The sequence below is a fragment of the Gymnogyps californianus genome, chromosome 12 (genome assembly GCF_018139145.2).
Source record: "Gymnogyps californianus isolate 813 chromosome 12, ASM1813914v2, whole genome shotgun sequence".
Classification (NCBI taxonomy): domain Eukaryota; kingdom Metazoa; phylum Chordata; class Aves; order Accipitriformes; family Cathartidae; genus Gymnogyps; species Gymnogyps californianus.
In genome coordinates, this window is record NC_059482.1 from 18,138,984 (window position 1) to 18,162,108 (window position 23,125).

Consider the following 23,125-nt stretch of genomic DNA (forward strand, 5'->3'; position numbering starts at 1 on the left):
AGGAACAGTGAGCCTTACAAAGAAATATGTTTAGGAACCTGAGGCAAATTATACATGTTAATGTTGGAGTCACTGAGAACAGTTAACACAATGTAACCAAATGTCAACTGGAATATTTTGCAGTAACTTACCGAAGAGGTCTGTGTTTAATGAATATATGAACGCTTGGTTTCTAAGTTTTCAACTTCAGATGGTGAAGATTAAGTGCTAAGGGTGTTACTGTAAACGTTTAAGTGAGATGAACATCACTGATTTTCTAATTTTACCACATGGTTTATTTCAGAAGAAAACAAGCACCAGTTACATAGTTCTCCTGCAAGTCAGTAAACAGTCACACACGAAAACTCAATACAATTTGCTTCTTTGTTTATGTGCAGGATATTTAGTTTGGTTTGCAAAGTATTAGAAGAATAATAAGAACCTCCTGACAGAATACCGCAACTAAATTTCTAAAAAGCCACTCAGTCAATCTCAGTGTTGAATCTAGCTGTTTCAAATTATTGTAATGTATAATAACAGCCTTATTGACAATATAGATGCACAGAGCCAAAAAAAGCTAGAAATAGTGGCCAAAATGATGAACTAAGCGCCAGCCCAAATGACAACAAACATATGGCCATTAACTGAAGAATGGAGGGGTTTAGGAATGCAGCTGTCTGTGGTCTCCTAAAAGTTTCAGAGGAATGAAATGCTGTGAGGATTGGCAAAGGCTGGATGAGAAGTACTACTGAAGATGGTAGGCCCTAAAATGGAGTCAACCATCGGTTCATGTTGGAATTCAGAGATTTCTGTGGTCAGAATATATTCATTCCATTGGCCTCATAATGTACATCAACAAATTAATATTGTATGGATGTCATTTCAAAGCCTACTGAAGACGAAGAGCCATTATTGAAGCCATTAGAGCACAGATGGTTCGAACTATATGCAGATATTCATACTTGCATTTCTGCATTATAGCCGGGGTTTTTTTTCTGTTGAACTGTAATGAATTGTCTCATAATCTATTCCATCTTCTTGCCATTAGCAGGCTTTGAATGTTCACAAATAGGAGCAAAGAACTCATTTTCCAGAGCTTTAATCACACAAAGAGGGAATGCCTAATTCTCTAAATGAAATGGTCTGTGATCACTGAAGCAGAGATTTAATATATCACGGCAAATTAGGTAGATTTTAATAAATTACTTATCTCTCTGAATACTTTACATATGCTTATGAAGAAACATAGCCTGTTTGCAAACAGTGGAAATGCACAGCCTATAAAATCCTTTGAAGAAAATGACAAATAAAAAAGTAAATTAAAAAATGAAATGTATTATATCCTCATTCTCAAGAGACAATCCTTTTGCAGCATTGATTCACAGCTCCATTAAAAATATCAATTAAATCCTTCGCTGAGATTGGTTAAAAGCTGGAAAATTAACTTTCCAAGCTAGACACGGGTTATTCAGATACAACAATTCATTGTATATGTTTGATGTAAGTTCTAAAAGTGACAAAACCCAAATGAAAACACAGTTGCCTGTCCCTACAGCTCAAACTAGGTGAAGCAAAATCTGATACTGTATGGCTTCTTTTTTGCTTTGACAGATGTTGGCTGAAAGTAAATCTTTTACTGTACAGAAAAATGATTGTGCCTGCCCTCCCCCTACTTCAAAACATGATAATCATAAACAGCTGATTATAATGTTAGTAGAAGGGTAAAAGTTATTTAAAAAAAAGGTTGCAGTAATTTAATAAGTCCTGCAACTAGCCTCATTTTTTATATTTAATTGATAGGAACTGCATGCATCAAAGAAAACACATACTGAGATTTAATGTGCATAAAATGGATATTAGCATTTTAAAGAGGCAGATTAACACATTAATCCAAGTAATTTTCATATATTGCTTTTAATAAAATCTTCACAGTATAAAATTCTTAATGAGGCTAATCACAGGCATTCCATTTAGTGGGGTGATTAGGGATAACATAAAAGTATTTTTAATCAGTTTTCTAAGGCTTATGGTTTTTTTATTAAAAATTAAAAATTTGACTTGCATTTTTATTACTGTTTTATGCAGGAAAAAATCTTGAAAATGCAAATAAAGCACATCATTCAATCATGTAGGTATTAATTATTTACAAGACGTTGTCCATTGTGGAGAGATTCTTAGCCTTAGGGGGGAAATATAAAAACAAACAGACTGAAAAGTATACAAAACTTTACAACTACAAATCAAGCGTCCTTTTCACATAAATTATACATTAAATATACTGTAAGAATTACAAAGATCTCATCTTTGAAGCACTATCAAGCATGTATTTACACTGGGAGAAGGAACTTCTGTAGGCAAACTTCCCTTTCATGCCTCCTAGTCATCTTTGCATTCCTCATAGACTGAACGCAGCGCATGGAGGGCTTCCACTGTTACTTTGAGCTTTCCAATTACTGCACTATCATCTTGTGAATCAAAAACTAGAAAGGAAACATCAGAAAACAGCATTAGCAATTTCATTTAAGGTTTTGCTTTTGTTCTGATAATTTTCCTTAGCATTTGGACAGATTAAAAGGCACCTAGCATATGCTTAAAAGAGAGAATAAATAAATAAATAAAAAAGAAATCTTACAGTTCAGGCACTCAGCCTACTGGAAACTGAGCACTCTAAGAACCAGAATGTACATCAATAAAAGTATTAGTGTTGGAATTAACTTTGAAATAAAGAAAACTATCGGTATGATAATTGCCTATATAAATTATTTTTCACAATACGTAAATATAGATGTTCCAAACTCTATTAAAGACATATATGCATACTTATAAATAGTTTTAAGTAAAAAATATACTGATTAATGCATTTTCTACACTGTGTGTATGACCGGTCCAAATCAGCCTGGACAGTTATTAGTATTTAAATAGTAAATTGTCTTTTTCCAGTTGGTACAATGCAAAATTATTTTAATTCCAGGCTTCTGTGTTGTAAAATAGTGAAGTGTAGACAAAGATGATACTTCCCCTAGACTAAACTATTTAACTACCTTCATCTTTGTGTATGTGGGTTTTAAAGTAGTATTTAAAATTTCTATTTTACAGAAATTAGCTAACATGATTTAAAATTACACTCTTTTACAGTATTTAAGTAAGCCCAGAGGGCCACAATCTCTGCTGCTGTGATTAAAAACATGCTACTAACAGTCAAAAATAAGGCTCTTTCCCAGTCCTGCATAAACAGCAATGAGGCTGCCTAACATGACTCTAGAAGGAATTTGAATAAAAACAAATAATCTTGACAGCACATCTTTTCAAAGCAAATTATACAGCAGACAAATGGCAAGGTTATGTATTTACTATATAAACTGGGATAAGTACTCCGGGACATGCAGTGATACAGCATGCTACAACTTCTAGGCTGCTGGGACAGCTCAGAAGAGGTTTGGAGAAGGAAAAATATGGGATAAACCTTCCATCAATTTACTTTGTTGCTAGAGCTATTATAGGACAGATTGGATGCTATTCTTAGAGATACAAAATCATTTTGTGTATCCTTGGAGAAATCACTCGGTGAACTGTCAACTTAAAGAGCAGACTTTAGGGGACATGATTCTTTTTACTTATAAGAACAGTAGGATAACTGTCATTAATTATATCAGAAGATAATATTAATTCTGTTTTCTCAGTTTTAATACTGTCATGTTATCTCTGAGACATATTGTTATATGTCTTGTCTATACTCTTTTTCATCCAGCCTCTTGCTTAGCCATTCACTTAAGTGCTTCACATTTCATGTAGGCCACTTTCACACAATCAGCAATGAAAGGAACAAGATAGATACATGCTTGCAGTCCTCAAAAAGAATGAAGGAAGTTTATGGTATCTAACTTAAGAATGATTAGATCTTCATGTGGTAGCGTCCTATGAATTTCCCTGGGTCTAGGTTTATTCTTTTTGTCTCAAATCAATATCAACCTCAGAGAATATGTACAGTATTATTTAGGAATTCTATTTATTGTGCTGTTACATTTAATTGAAGTCTGTGACCAGATCTTAAGAACAGGTCCTTTTACAATGACTTCGTCCAAGAAAATATACTGATATATTCTACTTTTGCCATGATCTGACATATATTAACGTAAAATTCATTTCAATTCTCTGAAAGTTCTAAATTTTCAGAAAATATGGTTATGCATGCAATAAAAAAACCATCTAAACTATACAGCATCTGCAGGGAAGGGGAGAAGTGTGGACAGGAATAAGAATAAAAGTATTTCTATCTATTACTGTCACTTTCATAGATATAATGTACATAAAGTAAAAATTAGTTCAAATGTCTTGTGGTTACAGGAAGAAATGCTTCTCACAATATTGAGGTAGTTGTCATTACATAGTAATGATTACCTTCTGACAGAACAACAACTAGTAACAAAAAACAGTCCTTCCTGTCATAATTATTATCTCAGATGATAATTTGGAGTTTTAAGAGTTTTGTGAAAGGTGACTTTCAAGGGTACAAAATTATATTTATATCACTAATCAATCTTATCAAATGGGAATTATGGCCATAAAATCCAGAACAAAAACAATTTTCCAGTAAGAGACTATGGAATACCTTTTTGGAGGAGATGTGCTTTCATACAACTACGTGGAGAAAAATTATTGGTGGAGAAAAGATTAAGTGGTTCAGCCACAGTAAGTAGTGCATCAAATCTGTGTTTTATTTTTCCAGGGTATGGAAATTTAATTCTTCTTAGAATTTTCCTTATCATGTTCCTGGAACTTTGATGCATACTTTGAGTATTTTAGCTACAGCATGGATGCAAATCATGCATGATAATGGAAATGGATAAGAAAGCCCATTTCTTTCCCTCACTACTCAGCTCCCCATCACTCAAGGTATGGTAATTAGACACAGCAGTAGAAGTCACAAAGTCACATTAGCTTGGCATTCTACTAGGGCTAACTAGAATTCTTGCTATAGCAATGAGTACCTTGTGAACATGGGTGCACTGTGTCTAGTAATCAAGCTGGTTCACTTACCGTTACAGAGGACTAACTGTTTTATAACAGATATACTCTCAGCTTCTTCACTGAGCTTTACCACAATGGGGAACAGAGGATGGAGAGGAAGAGGTAAGGAGAAAAATGCACCATTGATAACCATGTCCCTGCTACTCTGGGGAACAGGAAAGTCTAAGCAAGGAGGATATTTTCCTTCACTGTCTATGAAAGGACCGAGTAGCCTTCTCGAGTCTTCTTATCAGCGTTATAAAAATGCTGTCGTAAGACCCAGGAAACGGAAGATTCCACACCTCCTACTCACCTCACCTTGCTTTAATGAGCCACAGTGAAAGTTTGGTCACAGTCTGTTACAGAAGGATGCTTGCTCTAAACTGATACCTAACCAAAGCCACCAGTATTTCATATTGTCTCAGATACAGGTTTCATATGGAGGACACAAGCTTGAGGTACTCTGGGGGTTATAACATAACTTCAAATAAGATACAGACATTAGCAATGCAGAATTACTGACATAAATTTTAATAACAAAAAATATATTTATAGTCTTACTAGCATGAAGTATGTTGTACAAAATAGAGAATTATAGTAAGTGGACTTGTCCTGAAAGTTCTTAGGTTTTATAAACTAATTACTGTGAGCTGGGAAAACTGTTTTGTTTTTAAACAGATTTTAAGGAATAACAATAGTACACAGTTTTTGCATATTTTTGCAAACAAATGTGGAAGCCATTAGTTAATATTAAAGAATTTCTTATTGAAACAATGTCAAACAATTACTTGCACAGTAAAGCTTGCAGAGAAAAGCAGAAATTCAACAGATAATTTTTAGGTTACAAAAGGTTACAAGAAAGTAATCTCTAAAACCTACCGTCAATATCTTGCTCAATGATATCTCTTTGCTTCCGGAATATCTCTCTCAAACTGACATAAGCGAAACCGATATCTTCACATTCCAGATCCTGTTCATCTTCTGGGGGATCACTGACCACTGTAAAGCGTAGACTAAGCATAAAAAAAACCAAACAAAAAAAGAAGATATTTTACCTTCAAAAAGGGTTGAAAATTAACTCAAAAACCAGAAAAAAAGGCAAAAAACACGCTCTATTTTACCAGTTAAGCATAAACCAGAACTCTTTATCAATTATATTCAACATTTTCCATGACCAAGAATAGTCTGAGACCCTTTCTTTTAAATCTTCCCTCCTTCTTTAGCATTATTTAGCAATACTAGGACAGAGAGGTTGTAAGCGCAGATCTGCAGGCTTATAGAATTGCTTCATTTTTCTCCCCCCTCCCCACCACCCTGTGGCACAATTCTTGTTCATATGGCAGTGACAGGCAGAATAGTCTAAGGATTAAAGACTTTCTCACATTTGAAACCTGTAAGTTTGTTTAGCTCAGCTGCTGAATCAATTGTTCAAGTCACTTAATTTCTTTATATTTACCCCCCATAGGTAAAAATCAAGATGGTATCTATGTACTTGGAGGCTTCTATAGCAAAACTCATTTATATAAAACATCTAAAAATATAGTTCGGGGTTTTTTTGTAGGATTTGGTTGGTTGGTTGGTTTTTTTAGATTTTTACTGTGTTGACCATACCATGAAAATTATTTGATGTGAAGAAATAAAAACAATTCATAAGCAATAATGGAAGGTTTAGATTAAATGTAATTATGTTTTGTTGGCTAAAACCTTTTAATATCACGAACTTGTTAAAAATGTTCAACTACTTTAATTCAGTCAGGCCACATCAGATGAACCTGTATGATTATTTCAGCTTTGATGTGGAGCATGCTTATGAAGTAGAACTTTTTAATTGTCCCCAGTTATGGTGCTTTATTTGCATAGTAGTCTTGGAACACGTTAATTGGATTCCTGGACTAAACTAAACTGAAGATATGCTCCAGGAGTACCTACCCCTAATGCACTCCACTGCAATAGACATTCAGTCAGTAGGATCAACTAGTATTCTGAATTCTCAAAATCATCCTAAAAATCTATGTACTGTGAATATCAGACCATTAGCAACAACTGCTTTGTGCTAGAGTGTCTCTGGTCTGCACTACTTGATAACTTAGATCTAGCCTTAGTAAATTTTAAGCCATGCATTTTCTTGGCTTTACATTGAGTGGTGCGGGAGACATGAGATAAATAATTGAGAAAGACAAACCATATCAAATGTTTTCCTGATATCAGAAATACTAGCCATATTCAATGAAGCAAGTATTTCCAAACACCAAGTGTAAAATATTTAGCTGAAAGTTATTGAGAATTTTCACACCTCATTTAGATACTTGGAGAGCATATTTTAGCCAAGAACACATTCCACAAAAATAACAGGAACGTAAAGGCAGTTCTCTCGAAAGAGTATCTTTCTAATGTGGTCTTGTGTCTTCATTATTTAAAGTTGGACCTTACACAGCAATTTGTCCTGCACTTGTTCCCTCTGACCAATAGATTTCATATTTTATCTTCATTATTCTGTTCCTGTTTTACACATAAAAAACTACCTGTGAGTACAGCCTGGATACAAAGGCCTTTGAGTATTTACTGTGCTGTATAAACACAGCCTGTTTGTCCATCCCAAACATCTAAGCCCAACAACTATATAAAATATTTGCATTTCTTTTGTGAACTTAAATTACACTCATTGCATCCAAGTACGGCTTTTCTTTTAAACACATAATTCCACTATTGTGCTGGAGCTGACTTGAGTTAGTGGCTTGTGTTGGGGCCAAAAACACTGAGACTGACAAAATGACAGGAATTCAGAGCTAACTACTTTTTCGGTATGTCTTGGCAATGTTGTTTAAACTGTGAATGCTTGTGAGCTTTACAGCCTAAAAATGTTGCAATAAGCATAATTCCAAATGAGTAACAATCAAATTGCACAAAATCCTAGTCTACAGGAAAGGATATCTTAGACAAAATATTATCAAATATTCCTAAAAGACCTTAAACATAACAACAACTGCAATATGCTTTTATAGTAGCTTATTTTTGTGCTTGGCTCTTACTAACAAATATTTATTATAGAAAATATATACATAAATATTTGTTTGTCACTAAAACCAGACACCTATTGAAAATATGTGTCTTTAAAAAAATTTTCTGGAGGCAAAAAAGGAAAAATGTCACAGCTATTTCTAACAGCAGGTGGCTTGATGAGTATAATGGATCTAACTTAAGATTCTGGCACAGAGCTAAGCAGCAGCAGAACTGCCAAAACTCAATCAAAAAGAAAGAAATACTTAGATGTGTAAGATAAATATTAAATGAAATAAAAACAAATCAAAAATTGTAAGAATAACTGATAAAACTGTTGGGTATTGGGAATAGATCTGTTTTGTTATGATTCAGTGTCAAAACAAATCAATTGGAGAAACCAGCTTAACAGTTAAGACAGTGATAGAAGAGGAGGAGATTAGTGCTGGATTAATTTTTATCACTGAAGGCTACCAACTACTACTAAAATTTTCACTAAAGCATAAACTAAAAGCAGGCCTAGTAACATTTGGGACAGTACCTTATAGCCAAAGTGGAGAGTCATTCATACTGGTCCACTTTCTGGTTCAGATCATATGCAAGTATTTTAAATGAATAGAGCAAGCTTCAACAAAACAGATCAAAAGAACTGCACTTCTAACACCTTATAGTTCCAATATGCCTAAAAGATTGTAATATTGGATTAAATCTTTGCTGCTAATCAAGAGGAGGAGATTTGAACTCTGGATCCCATGGGAATACTCCAACTAGTAGACTGCAAGAACGGTACCACAATCACTTTGACTTTTGTATTTTTTAAAAATATTACAAATGCTTTAAGTTTAGAAAATATTTAAATATGATATTCAGTATGCTTTAACTTGTTTTCTTCATTTACCAAAAATTGCAAGAGTTTTGTTTTCAGGTTGAACTGGCTAAAAAGACAGAGTTTACATTGCCTTGGAACATACTGCACATGAACAGACTCCTCACTCTACTTCAACATAGAATGTACAAATGTGCAGCTAGTGTCCCATCTTACTTAACACTGCCTCACTTACCTAAGAAACTTTGATGGAAGTTGGAATATCAAATTCATACTAGGATTTCTTACATAAATAAAGCTATGTATAGCATTCCTCTCCCACACTTCTCTCTAGGATCCTAGACTTTCTCTCTAGCTCATTTCCACATTTCTTTTCTATAACAACAGGTATCAGTACTCACTTCCTTGCGGGAATCCCATGCCTACTGACAGAATAAGAAGAAATCTTGACATCCTGAGAAAAGTACTGTGTGGGAAGATATTTGCTAGCCACTGCAAGAAAGGCTAGAGAACTAAATGAAACTTGTCTACTAATAAAGGGCCAAAAGAAAAGTGAAAAAAAAATAGTAATTGCCTTAAGCTTAAAATGTGCTTTACAATGAAGCAGAAAAACCTGGACAAATATTTATTGTTGTTGTTAGCATGACACTTAAAGGTGTTATCACGAGCAGGGAATTTAGAGTGCCTGGACAAAAGCTGTGATGTAGGCGAATTTGATTCTAATTCTTTATTCCAGAGCTCACTCATTTTTAAGCAGCAAGGAGAAAACCTTGTGTGTTAGTATAGTGTATCAATGTGAAGCTAACACTGTACACATGCTGTATACTCCTATAACATGGATACATAGATTTTGTTACTTTGGAGAACAATGACTTCATATAGTCAGTTTCTTGGAGTAAGACTCATTTCCTACCAAGAAATGATGCACCTGTCAGGATCAGCCTGGAAACCTCTTGCATAAACCTGTTCACTCTTGTTCTCACAGCAGGGTGACTGTTAGAAGAATGGATTCCTCCATTCTTCACATATGTCTCTTTTGACACTTGTCAGAAAAACATGTACTCTACCGCCAGGTCTGCAAGCATTGCAAGTACAATCTGGCATGAGGAATCAGGTAAGTTTCTCTATATGACCCAAACTTCTACACTGTTAAAATGCTGAAAGGCAACAGTGGAATACAAACAGGATGAAGAACAAAAGGTAACTATGACACAGTTAAAAGAAGTTAAATGGACTGCTAGAAATGCCTCCTGTTATTAACCAATTTAAAGACTTGAACATGTAAGTAAATATGTGGTTCAGATGATAAAATAAAATAACAATTTTGTATCCTTTTTTTTGCAAAGTTTTACAAATATTCGTAAGTATAGCTTCCTAACATAAATAAGGAATGTAACTTCAATCTCTATTATACAGAAAAAGAAACAAAACAAAAAAGCTACCCATGTCACACAATACAGCTATAAGAAAAAGCAAGTGTTCCAACACAATTTCCATATTTATGATAGACACATTGTCCGTCTGAAAACATAACGACAAAGATGCTTGTCAAAAGGGAAGAACCATCTTTGTGGTATGCAACAATTACTAACCTAAATAGGATTTCAAACAGTCTTCCTAGTCTCCTACTACCTCATGCTCATATATTTTAGATTTTATATCATTCTATTTAGCAGCATATTTTCTCGATTTTCTTGAATACTGAATATTCTTGCATTTTCTGCCACTAAAGCCATTTACTCAAATGTGGAACCAAAATCAACATTTCTAATAAATGCTTACAATGATTCCATATCAAGAAATGAAATTGAAAGAGAAAAATCAACTTTGTTTTGAAATCTTATCTTTTAATGAACAGTAAAACCCCACTCCCAACAAATTTTAGATGGGATATTAGGAAAAATTTCTTCACCAAAAGGGTTGTCAAGCATTGGAACAGGCTGCCCAGGGAACTGGTGGAGTCACCATCCCTGGAGGTATTTAAAAGACGTGTAGATGTGGCACTTGGGGACATGGTTTAGTGGTGGACTTGGCAGTGTTAGGTTTACGATTGGACTTGATGATCTTAAAGGTCTTTTCCAACCTAAATGATTCTATGATTCTATGAAATAAACATACTTTCCCATATAAATGCCATGTCATTCTACATTTATTTATTTGTAAGTATAAACTAAAAGAGTATAAAGCTGTCAAATACATTATTTTCAGGGCCAAGCTGGCTCCAGTCTCAACTATAGGATTAGGCTATAGTTGCAACTTTGGCTTAGCAGTAATTTTATGTATTATGTTAATATCTCTTTTAACACCTGAGAATATTTATCTTTTTCATGGGACATTCATTAAAGTGACTCTCCTTTTGGAAGACAAAAATAGGACGTGATGTATCTATTTATTTATGTTCTAATACTGACCCAATCATTATGAGTATCATTTCTAACAACATTTATTGTGACAGGGAGAAGGTTCACCTGAAAACTTAATACACCACCTAATATACATAATACGCTATCTATGCTCCTATAATCTGGCTTAGCACAAACATCAATAAAGTGTCAGGCTAAACCATGTGCAGGCAATTTTCAATGATATTTATATCCTTGATAATTTGGTTTCCTGAGCTTTAAAGCATTAGTTTAGTTCAGTTCCTGTTTCAGCTGAAAAAGCTCTGATATTAGTTTGTAAGGCTTGTGATAGAAAACATGTGTTGAAGATATAACTAGGCCAGGTTTAAAATGCATAGAGAGTTGAAAACATTTGGTGTATAGGCAGAATCTTTCTATAAGTTTTGTTTCTTGGTGGTCCTCTTGCTAGGATAAAGTGGGGAACTAGACTACTGATGAACTTCCTGCCTTGCTATTTAGTCAACACAGAACTGACATTTCACCACAGACCAAACTAGACACACTGATAAATGCAGAAAGCAACCTACCTAGTAACACAGAGGACAGTACCATGATGGCACACGTAAAAGATGAATGCTTCTGTTGTGGGAAAAACTTTGCTGCTGTTATTTTACCTTATTTTTACCTTAGGTTTGTTAAATATTTACTATAAATATCTAAGTATTTACAGGTGAAATTGCAGCCCACAAACTAGCTATTTTCCTTCACTGAATTATCCCTCAGGAAAAAAAGAATATTTTGTCCTCAGTATTGTTAAATTCTTAGTAGAACATGCTACCCACTTTCCTAATGTATATGGTAAAATAAGTCTTCTGCTTGCTTATTAAGACTATTCTTTTTTTTTTTTAAATCTCCAAACCTAAGAATGTTTTGGTATGATACTTCCATCCCAACAAGTAATCATTTCATGGTACTCCCTGCTCCATTCCAGTAAAATCCGTTTTCTGGCCAAGACATGAAACTCAGCTTTAGAAGGAAATGGAATGAAGAGAGATCACTCTCTTTCTTACTGCAGAGTGAATCTGTGATTTGTGAATAAATACGTATTTAAAAGATTTACAAGTAACTCCTACACTTCAAATACAATCAGCAGGTATTCTACTCTTCTGCAAATTAAATGAATCTTTAAATTAATAATTGTTCCCTTTTAATGAAGATTGACCTTCAAGAGGAAACAGAATCAAAGGATGTTATTCATTCTCTCAAAGTAATGCGCATGCTATCTCAATCAAAAAATTTGAATAAGAACAAATTTATTATTATGAGCTTGGACAAGACTAATTTATACTCTTTCTCATATGTATTCATATAATAGCTGCCTGCTACATCAATATATATACAGGGTTTTAGAAATTCTAGGGCCAAGGAACACTTTCTGGAGCTCTTGCACTCCTTTTAGTACTCTGAATTCAGAAAGCAACAGATGTATTACTCTACCATTAAGTAGATATGTGCTTTTCAAATTCATTATTGATAGAATACCGATGATAGAATCTCTCTTTTGCAAAACAAGGTTGTTAAAAAAACAAAACGAAAACACAGCACTAAAACAACATTAAGAGAGGTTGCAATATTCCATGCCACACGAACCTACTCAGGGAAGAAATGTAGATCAGTCACCACATGAGAATGTAGGTATCACCCCTAGCTGAAACAAAGTTTTCTCTAGTTAGTTATATATTAACTTCTCAGGGATACCTCCTCAATAAAGTCAAACAACAAGGCAAACCATAAACATTATTTACAAAGACCTTTTATAGAGTTTTTCAGCACTAATATGTACCTGTCAGTATGTAGATCTGGCTGTAGAAGCATAGACTTGAGATACTCTCTTCTTGCATGATTATTTGCCTTATCCACATATATCACTGCAAAGCAAATCGGAATTAATATAATTCGTTATCAATTGTTTTTCAGCTTTTAGAAGAAAGAGCATGAAGAAAAGAACAAAGAAAAGTAAACATTTATTTCCCTTGTCTTTCCTAAGGAAAAGCAACAACGTTAGAATGAAATTTGAAAAGTCAGGTGATCTAATGGCATGTCACTGGCAGGTTTATGTGCACACTGTCAAAAAAGATACAAGCAGCATCTAAGCATGCCACATAGCTGTCATTTTCTGTTAATGGCAATAGCAGTCATGATTTTAAAAGCCAGTGGTCTTTATTGCTTTGTATTTGAAGTGATTTACTGCATTTTCTTCCACTGAGGAAGCTAGTGATAATGATAATGTATGGCAGAGTGCTTGTCCTTTTTGACAGCCTCAGTAATTTAATCCTCCTTTCCTGCCACAGTATTTCAATAAAAGAAACATCTAGACCAATGGACTGGACAAAATCCACAGCCTGGGGAGTGTGTGTGAGTGCTCTGAAAGCCTTTTATTGTTTTAATTTACAACACAAACACAAGGACCAGCTTTTAATTTTTGTACCATTAATATGACCTACAGTGAAAAATAGCCTTGGTTTGGAAAAAACAATAAAAGAATGAGAAACAGGGGTTTAGGAAATTCTTTAAGAAGTTTTTGAGCATCTTATATTAAGAAAGTAGCTGCTTTCTTGCAAAGGGTATCAGCCTGTAAGTCTCAGTAAACTACTGCGAAAGATTATAAAAATTCAGGATGTGAAAATTGAAAAACAGCGTTAAAGAAATTACTTTTTTTTTTTTTAAAGTAAGAAATGCAGCTGAAAAAATGTTGCTAGGACAGAACTAGAATGAATATAACCCTCTGAGGAACAAACATAGCTCTTGGGAACATTTTTCATCTGTTTTTGAGGGCAGGAGGAGGAGCTAGAAATATGTCTGTCTTTAAATTCCAACATCTTTAATATTCACTCTCTTCTAGTTACTCTGCCACTATACTCAAAAAAGCTCTTTTTCACTCTCCACATCACATTAAGGTTTCCTTCTCCTATGTGCTGACAGAAATGTTTAACATATTTCCTACTGTCTTCTACTATCCAAAATAAACTTATTTGTATAAACAGAAATTACCAATTCTACCAAGGAGCAGAGAGTATTGGAATACAGGAGTACGAAATAGAGATAAGGGGGCTCAAATTAATTCCTTGCAGAGGGATTTATTGAGGGACATATCTCTATAGAAGTCCTTCTAGGAAGCACACCTTCCAGAGCTACTGGTTCTCCAGTTTTCTCCAAAGCTGCTCCTCAGCTCTTACCTGGCCAGCAGAATCGCTATTAGAAATGAGTTACTTTCAGAAAACAGCCAGTACGATTGATATCTGAATCATTCAACCAAAGGTATCTGCAATTTAACACCTTTTTATCTACAAACAGAAAGCAAAGCATTGGTGCTCTATCTTGGAATCCTTAGTTTCCGCCCACAATATTCTTACTGTCTTAGACAGGTTAAAAGAAGCTGTTACTGCCATCTGCTATTCTTTTGGCCATGTGGATGACTTTCCACATGTGCTCCTCTCATGGCCAAGTGCTCCTGGGGCCACCACAGGAAGTGATGGGGAGGCAGCAGGGAGACAGATGGACAGCCAAAGAACATCAAAGGAGCTGCCACATCAACAGATTCTTCCCTTTCCCATAAGCATTCCAAATGGAATTTCCTAAGTTTACTAATTCTGTATCTAAAACAATTTTAAATGGAAATTATTTACAAACCTAAAGAGTTTGAATTCATTTCACTCAATGGAAAAATTCAGACTAGCAACTAAAACATTCAGCACAAGAACTCCATTCAAGTCTGGGGAAAATGATTAACCATAGCGAAAGTATATTTTTAGATCCTGATGAATAACATGCTTTCATATCACCCCTTAGTACTGCCTGAACTTAGAATTATAACATTGCTCCAAGGCATGGAACATCTCATATTTCTATCCAATTAATTGCAAAAATCATTCAAAATTAACTTGTGACAGTTTGCATCTAAAATGATAATTTTAAAGTTTGTCCTAAAGAAGCACTAAAACCTGAAGATTACAATGACCCTGGAACCTTGTTAAAAATCACTGCAATTCCAAACATTAACATAGCTGGTTCTGTTATAGCATATTTTTTTCATAGTTCACTTTCTAACAAAACTAAATGACTACATGATGAAGCAGAGTTTCATCACAATGATGAAGAAAAAATGCCTCACAGTGTTGAGCTTTAATGGAGAAAAGGAATAAACACAAAGAAGTATAACAATGTTTTCTGATGCAAAGCCTTAACATTTTCATTTGAGTTGAGTTATACTGAGGAATCCACCTTTTAGAATATGGATCTTCTGAAGTTTATTTTTAATAAAAAATAAACCCCATCATCTTTCCCCCACCTTCTCTTCCTTTGGTCTACTTACACTTGTACTTCAAGTTGTTCAAATAACTACCCGTTCACTCAAGAGAGAAAGCTTTCTGGTTAAGTGTCATATAAAATCTTTGCAAAATTTCATAAATCTTTCTTGTACTTCTTTCTTACTTCTTCTTCTATAGTTAAGTTTTCATATTTAATAAAATATGAATGCTTTTTGTTAAAAACATTTATGAACTAACCTTAGCTTTGTAATTTAGGTAATTGTGGCCTTGACAAGAAAAATGTTTATTTTACTTAAATTAAGAGTCAAATATCAATAGATACATTTATATGTGAGGGAGACTGGGCTTTGTTTGCTTGGAGCAGCAGCAGCAGCAGCAGCAAAACCTAGTTTCCCTATGTTTTTCTGACAGTGAAACTGCCATTACATTCACTTTAAAGCGTATATTGTGACATAACTGGAAATAAATAATTTCTAGCACACATTTTTAAACTGCATTAAAAAGTTAAAATATGAATTCATTGCTTACTGTGATCTGTAACACACCCTAACATCAAAATCAAACCATACCAAAACAAACCCCATCAAAAAAATCAGAATCCTTCCTTTTTACCAAATTACAGGACAGAGTCATGGCGTGAGCCCCATTTGGCAAGTTCCACCTTTCTTTGAATTTATGGGACTGTAGTGTTTGGAAGCATTCTTGGATATTCTAATAACTCTTTCCACCACTAATGAACACAACAGCTCCTCTCCTCGGTCAGTATGGCCATCAGTAGATATAACACTTAATGTCATGGGACATCACGAGTTATGCGGTATAACCCTAGAGTGTATAAACCTCCCATTCAAGTTTCTGTTCCAAGACCTTTGAAGAAAGAAAATGATCTTCTAACCATTCCTTGTCAAAAAGTCATAGCCAAAATAAACAATTAATGTCAAGTTACATGCTCTAACCACTTGTAAAAAGGGAAATTCATAGAATCTTGTATGTCCAGATCAATGGAATTCTATTATATTGTTTTTCAACAAGATTCTGTTAATCTTCTGGTATCTTACATGTCAAGCAATGACAGTGAAGGATGTGCAAAAGGTATGGAAAAACTTCAAATGTTTTTTAAGCAACGAATCTCATGGAGCCTTCTGTATCAGTTAAGATGTTTTTAAAACAGTCAAGCTGTTCCAGTTATAAATAATATAAAATGTTTTATTTTTAAGAATTCGTGGTTTTTTAGATTACTTATGGACTTTGTTTTTCTCCATGCAAAAATGTAGAAGACTATTAGTCTCCTTCTCAGGTCAAAGTAAACTTCTTTCTACCCACGCAAATCTCATTTTTATTAAAGAAAATATTCAATTAACCTCAAGTATTCAACATACTCAAATCTAATTAGACATGAATAAGAGATGCAGTAAAGCTATAGTAAACACACACGCAGATTTCATTACTATTATCTTACTGGCTTTCCAACTGACGTTATCAAAAAGCAGACTCATTAGGTTATTTTCCCCCTATATGCAAATCTAATCTTAAGTAGAAATTAGATGACCAATTACCTAAGCAAAATTCTGCAAATAACAGCCACATTAGTATTATGCTGCAGAATACAGTCCTGAAGCAATTAAGACCAAAACCACCTTTTGATATTGATTCGTTAGGATATTTTAAAGTTTAAACAGTTCTATATTCGATACTTAAGTAGCAAATAGAAAAATCAAAGTTATGAAGCCAGGTTTTGACTAGCAGACATAATATCATACAGCACTACCAGATTGAAAAGCCTTATGAATTACAGTCTCTACAAAGCATGGTACTATTTTCAAATATCACAGCTTGAAATATATTTAAGTTTCATAATTGTCTTAAGAGTCTGAAATTTCATTCTGTATTCATCATAACTTTGCTGTGTTTTGCTAGTTTAACTTTGCAGAGTCAATACTTAAAAAACTAATATTATGCTTAGACGATACCCAATATGCACAGGAATCAGAATATCGTGTAAGAATTTTTATACCTTCTGAATGCTTCTTATATTCAAAGCAATGAGAATTCAAGAAGCAAGAGAAATTAAAAGTGTTAAATAGCTTTTATTGGCTTATGGTCTTATTTCAATGAGGTTTTAAAAAATTTATTTCAATTATGTCTGCCTATCTAGAACATTTGGAAAAGTGTTTACAGCAGCTAGGAAGATGAATATTGTTCAGCTCATAAAAAGACCTCTTACTTATCTGATGTCTCATTTAGTATATGATGCCAGAAATCCCATTTCTTTGAATGGAAGTAAGCCTCAGTGAATGAAAGAGTTTGCAGTGCTATTAGTTTTTATAGTTTTGTTTTGCTTTTTTTCCTAAAGCCTTACAAAGATTACTGTCTTTCTCAGAGTCACAGAAGTTAACACATTGTGCCCTGTCCTCTATATTCTCTCTCAAATGGGCAGTCCCAGTTGATGTGACATCTACAAGGGATTTCAGTCTTCAACTATGGGGTAATCCAATAGTTTATGAGTATTAGGAGGACATAAATGAGTATATCGTTTGGCAAGTCTCCTAAAATCAGGTTTCTAGATGGTAGCAATTTTAAAGATCTGACTGTGACACCACTTTTGCAAAGCCACTTTTACAAAATTATTTTTAAAAGAACGCTTAATTTGAATGTCTGTATTAATGGTGTGTCACCAACAGCAAAATGATTCACCTGCTCCAGGATACTCTCAGCTAAAAATGCAATGCTTAAAGTCCAAGACAACATGAAGCACTCTAGACTGAATCTTAAATGAAATAGACTTTAACAGGAAAAAAAAGTGTTAATGAATAATTGAAATACTATGAAATAGCTGGGAAAATAATTAACAAGAGAATTATCAATTATTACAATAGTTCTATGTATGCTATTAGTGTAAATTACATTGTGTATTGACATAAAGTATTGTCAAATGTTCATTTATTAGAGAATAGCATATGGAACATGCAGGATTAAGTATTATGAAGTAAATCGCAATTTATTAGTATTAAACATGGCTGAATAATTTCCTATTTCAAAAAGTTCTTATTAAAGGAACACCGAGTATTCCCAAGTGATGATCAAGTCCAATTACATATGTTCTCTTTTCAACTGTATTTTAGTTGTACACGGTTACATGGAATGTTTTTTTATCGTCATGTACCAATAGAGAAATCAGTTCATCATGTTCTTTTAAAAAGAATACATAAATTTTAGTTATGTATAGCCTAATTTTAAAATGTATGTGCTAGCAGCATATTTAAATATATTGTAAGGTTACCATTTCATACGCAAGCCTACTTCAATAATGAATTTTATACTTGATGATTGCATCCTTACCTCATTTCTTAAAAAACACCTTTAATATTTCCTAAAATATTTGGGAAATAGACAAATACAATTGGTACACAGATAAATGCAACTATAATATATAGAGGAAGTAGGCTTTATTGGCAGGCATTTTCATAAGACAAAATTCAATAGAAGAAACAAGCCTGCTCAGGAATACATCATACTTACCATTGCTATAGTTATAGTGAATCCTCTGACCACTTGTTGGTTTTGGAAGTGACAGTGGGGTCTCCTCTGCAAGGAAATTGTATAATCTGCATTCTACAAACAGCTGCTGTATTGTTTCATCTGATGCAATTCGTGACTCAGTAAGACTGAGCGATATAATTTCAATCCGGATTTTTTCAGCTGCCTATTTAAAAACAAAGCACAAACATAATACAAATTATTTTGTGTTTCTTGAAGTGTTAACACAAAACAAACAAACAAATATACATGTAAATCATTGGCTATTTTGTATGGTTAACGCTGATTGATTGATTTTGACATAGACACAATGAGATTCTAAAGCCCCAGAGTTTGTAGTTAAGAATATTGTTACAACAGATACTGATTTACATTTGGTGTTGAAAATACTTTTGCAATAGTCATACTCTGCTGGAGAAGATTAGGTTAAGGTTGTCTTCATGTACAAATGATATCTGAACCACACATTTCAGTTGCCATTATTTTTAGCTACACAGCAAAGTGATTTGTATCTTGATCCTTTAACTGCTTTAAGTAGTCTCAGTAATATTAAGTACCAAAGTTTTCCAAATGAGAGAGAATTGTTACTCAGTGCCTACTGCAGACTATACTACAAATAGTTCAATAAAAATCCGTCAAGTCACAAAGTAGTTAGACATGTAAAGTAACATTGTATTTATATGGAATTCAATTTCATATACTGAACTTTTCTACTTAAATCAAATATACATTTGAAAGTTAAAATTAACAATATGATAATAAAAGTAATATCCCAATTGTTCTTCACCAGAGCCTTTTCTTCTTATCTTTAACTAAAATGACATTTTTCTGTTGCTTATATGAAATTGTTTCATACTGTTCGGCGAAGTCTATATTATTTGCATATGGATAAATTTTAATAAGCTTTATGTATTTAAGTGGGAATGTCAGACTCGACAGAAAGAGTCACAAATATTTCCCTAGGTAACTCTGTAATTCAAAGAAAGAAAAGCCACTATGGTTTCAAAATTGGAGTACATAGGTGAGCATTCAAAGATGAGATTCTTCAAAGAGCAAACAGAACACGCTGGAGTTTAGAAATGTAAAAAAATTTTTTTTTACTTCTTTTCATTTCAAGTTCATAACTTTATTAAAAATATTTCCTCTATATGGAAATATTTTGACAATTTTTGATTGTAAACTTAAATCACTTGAAGCAATAAATTATATTCAAAAGATTAGCTTTCTAGATTCAGTGTTAGACCTGCAAGTCAGTATTTTAATTTATTATGGAGATAGCTTATATTTTTCCAAGCAAATTATATAATTAATCAAACTGAAAAACAGGTGTATCCTATTGTAAAAATATCAATCATATAGAACAATTTCCATTGCTGTCAAGCCCTTTCAATATTTGATGAAGTAATTTTACCCCCTCCTTTCAAAAGACATTTCCTTTTATTATGTATCCTAAGACACTTTAACTAAAAACCCAAATCTGAATATTTCAATAAGGTTGTTTTATTATTCAGTAGATTCATGGAAATTTTACTAGGATGACAGAGAAAATTCCACACCATTCTGTCTCCACTAATACAGGTACACGGCTTCAGCTGGCAATATTACTGGGATTAGCATAGAATGATGAAATATTTAAAGGAAATTTTTTTTTCTAAAATCTAATAAATCAAATGACTGCCAAATGTCATTAAAGTGATGGTCTTTGACTTGAATATGCTTTTCATATTCAAATTTGAAAAGAAAGAGATGAAAGCCTGGAAAGGTTACTCAGTTTCAACTAATAACCTCAAGCACTCTACATTCACATGCATAAAAAATGAAATTGGCTCTATTGTCTAATTTTACTTCAGAAACAACTCTTTTCTTCTTGCACTGAACAGATGTATTAGCATCTGTATTTAAAGTGATATGCTGAGTGGTTTTGTTCACCCCAAAGTATTTAGCAGCTATGTCAGACTAGTTTGTACACAGACAGTAGTTTATGAATCAAGTCCAAATACAATAACCTGTATTATAAAGTATTCCTTTTACATATCTTAAAATTTGTTTGACATATTTAACACCTGTAATTGCATACTGTAGGCAAAGAATATTACAGTTTTTCAATGATAGCAGGGTAAATCCAGGTATTCTGCTTTCTAACTTATAAGGAAGCAAATAACAGAGTCATACTATTAGAAAATTGTAAGAAAAAATAATAAATTACTTTAGATCTTAACAGTCAAGAATATCTTAAGGCCTGGTTTTATTAATATTAAACATGAATACAGCATATACAAAGGAGAACACAAGCTGATTAAAAAAAGATATTTACAAATAAAAAATACAGAACTGCTTAAGAACAGCATAGCTAGCATGTCATATTTCACTACTAATACAAAAATGCTCATATTATGTAGCCATGCTGAAAATATATGTAGCATCCAATATATGACAGGAATTAATTTTTAAACAACCATTTATATTTCTATGATGCAGAGTGAAGTATGTTATTTAAATCTTCTCCTAAGTTGTTTTTTTTTTAAGCCTTAGTCTCATTTATTAGGTACTATTCAAGTGAAAAATGGATAGTTTGTCATGACAAATTAATTCCCACAAATCATTCTACTTTGATGGGAATAAAATTAGTCTTTAAATTTAGTATTTAAACCAAAATATAATATGAAATTTCCTCTAACAGAGAGACTGGACACGTATTAAAACAAAGAATACTAAATGCTTTCAAAGACTGTCTCTGAGAAACTGGTTCAGTGCTTTCATTTCAAGTGAGGAAAACAAAACATGGGCAAGATACTTAATCTATGTCAATATTCTTTCTTTACCATTTATTATTGACTCTTTGTAATTAACGCTACCCAGAGATTTGGAAGAATCACTGAACTCCTTCAACAAGCTTTAGGATTAGGTTAAGTACTAAATGCACTGGATATTACATCAGAATTTGAAGTCTCAACATAACTTTTCTCACCTTTCTGATTTCTAAGATTAAAAAAGCTTTTTTTAATTCCAGAAAAAGTCTTGACTGCCATCTTCAAGAAGCTGTATATTCCATATTTCGATTTCTTTTTGGTCACAATAAAACGCTAAGACTTTGATGTGAATAATAAAATTCCAATTGACTCAAATGGTCCACAATAGTATCCCACAGAATTAAGTGTTTTACAAAAAAAGTTTGTGCTTTCTGCATAGAACAGAGGCATTGAAAATGCCTTGCTTATAGGAACAATGTAAACAATGTTCCTATTTTTTACATTCACAGTTTTAACTAATATATTGCCCTTGAAAAACTCAAAGGAAACTTCTAACCCGTAAGATCAACTTGAATCCTATCTTTACCAATGCTCAAAAATATTTATGCTTTACTCCTCAATATTTTATGTATTTATTTCCACAGTCCACTTATTCACTTGTTCCCTTCTATTTCATGCAGAGAGCACATCAGATAAACTATAAGCTATTGTCCAATAATCACAAGTAATCATCCATTTGCTATCAATACTTCAATCACCATCAATGTTACTTGATTGACAAATATATTTAGTGAATGAGAAATCATCCTCTTCCTCTATCAAGTGCCAAATTCCTGTGATCGTTCCATTAACAATGTCAGAACAGAGCTGCAAAGGAATGCTATCACAGGAATGTCAATCTAATTTAACTGTTCAGAGACACAAACATTACTCATTGAGTAATTATGATTAACAGGTCACCGTCTTACATATATACATAAAAATACATATTACAAAAAATTACTCTAGTCCTTAACTGTATGCAGTGACTTTTCATGTTAGGAACAACATCTTCTATTTTTAGATTTTCCCCACAATGGTGTAGATGTGAGAACAGAAAGAGGGATATGGAAATGCTCCCTGTTCCTTCTCCAAATGGATGGGACTTACAAAAGTGCATGCACTTTAGACTCTCCCTGAGACCTGGGGCAAAGAGATCTCTCCTTGTCCAATAGCTCTTTTGGAGTCAGATTTACTGTGAAGGAGGGAAAGGCACATATAATCTTCCCCCAGCATCACTGTTTTTGCCATGTGCTCAGAGGAGAACACAATGGCACAAGGTTAGCACCATAATAAGGTTCGATGCAATCCCTTCAGCTC

General features: G+C 33.5%; 1 protein-coding gene across 1 annotated transcript in view; it reads right to left on the minus strand.

The window, feature by feature from the left end:
- Positions 1-966: 966 nt before the first annotated feature.
- The window catches only part of RPGRIP1L (RPGRIP1 like), an 80,750-nt gene continuing 58,591 nt past the window's right edge, over positions 967-23,125 (minus strand). The window contains exons 23-26 of the mRNA XM_050904043.1: positions 18,999-19,182; positions 12,995-13,079; positions 5,866-5,999; positions 967-2,459 (exon numbers count right to left, since the gene is read on the minus strand). Of these exons, the coding sequence (XP_050760000.1) occupies positions 2,356-2,459; positions 5,866-5,999; positions 12,995-13,079; positions 18,999-19,182 (507 nt within the window). The 3' untranslated portion in view covers positions 967-2,355. The remainder of the gene's footprint in view (positions 2,460-5,865; positions 6,000-12,994; positions 13,080-18,998; positions 19,183-23,125) is intronic.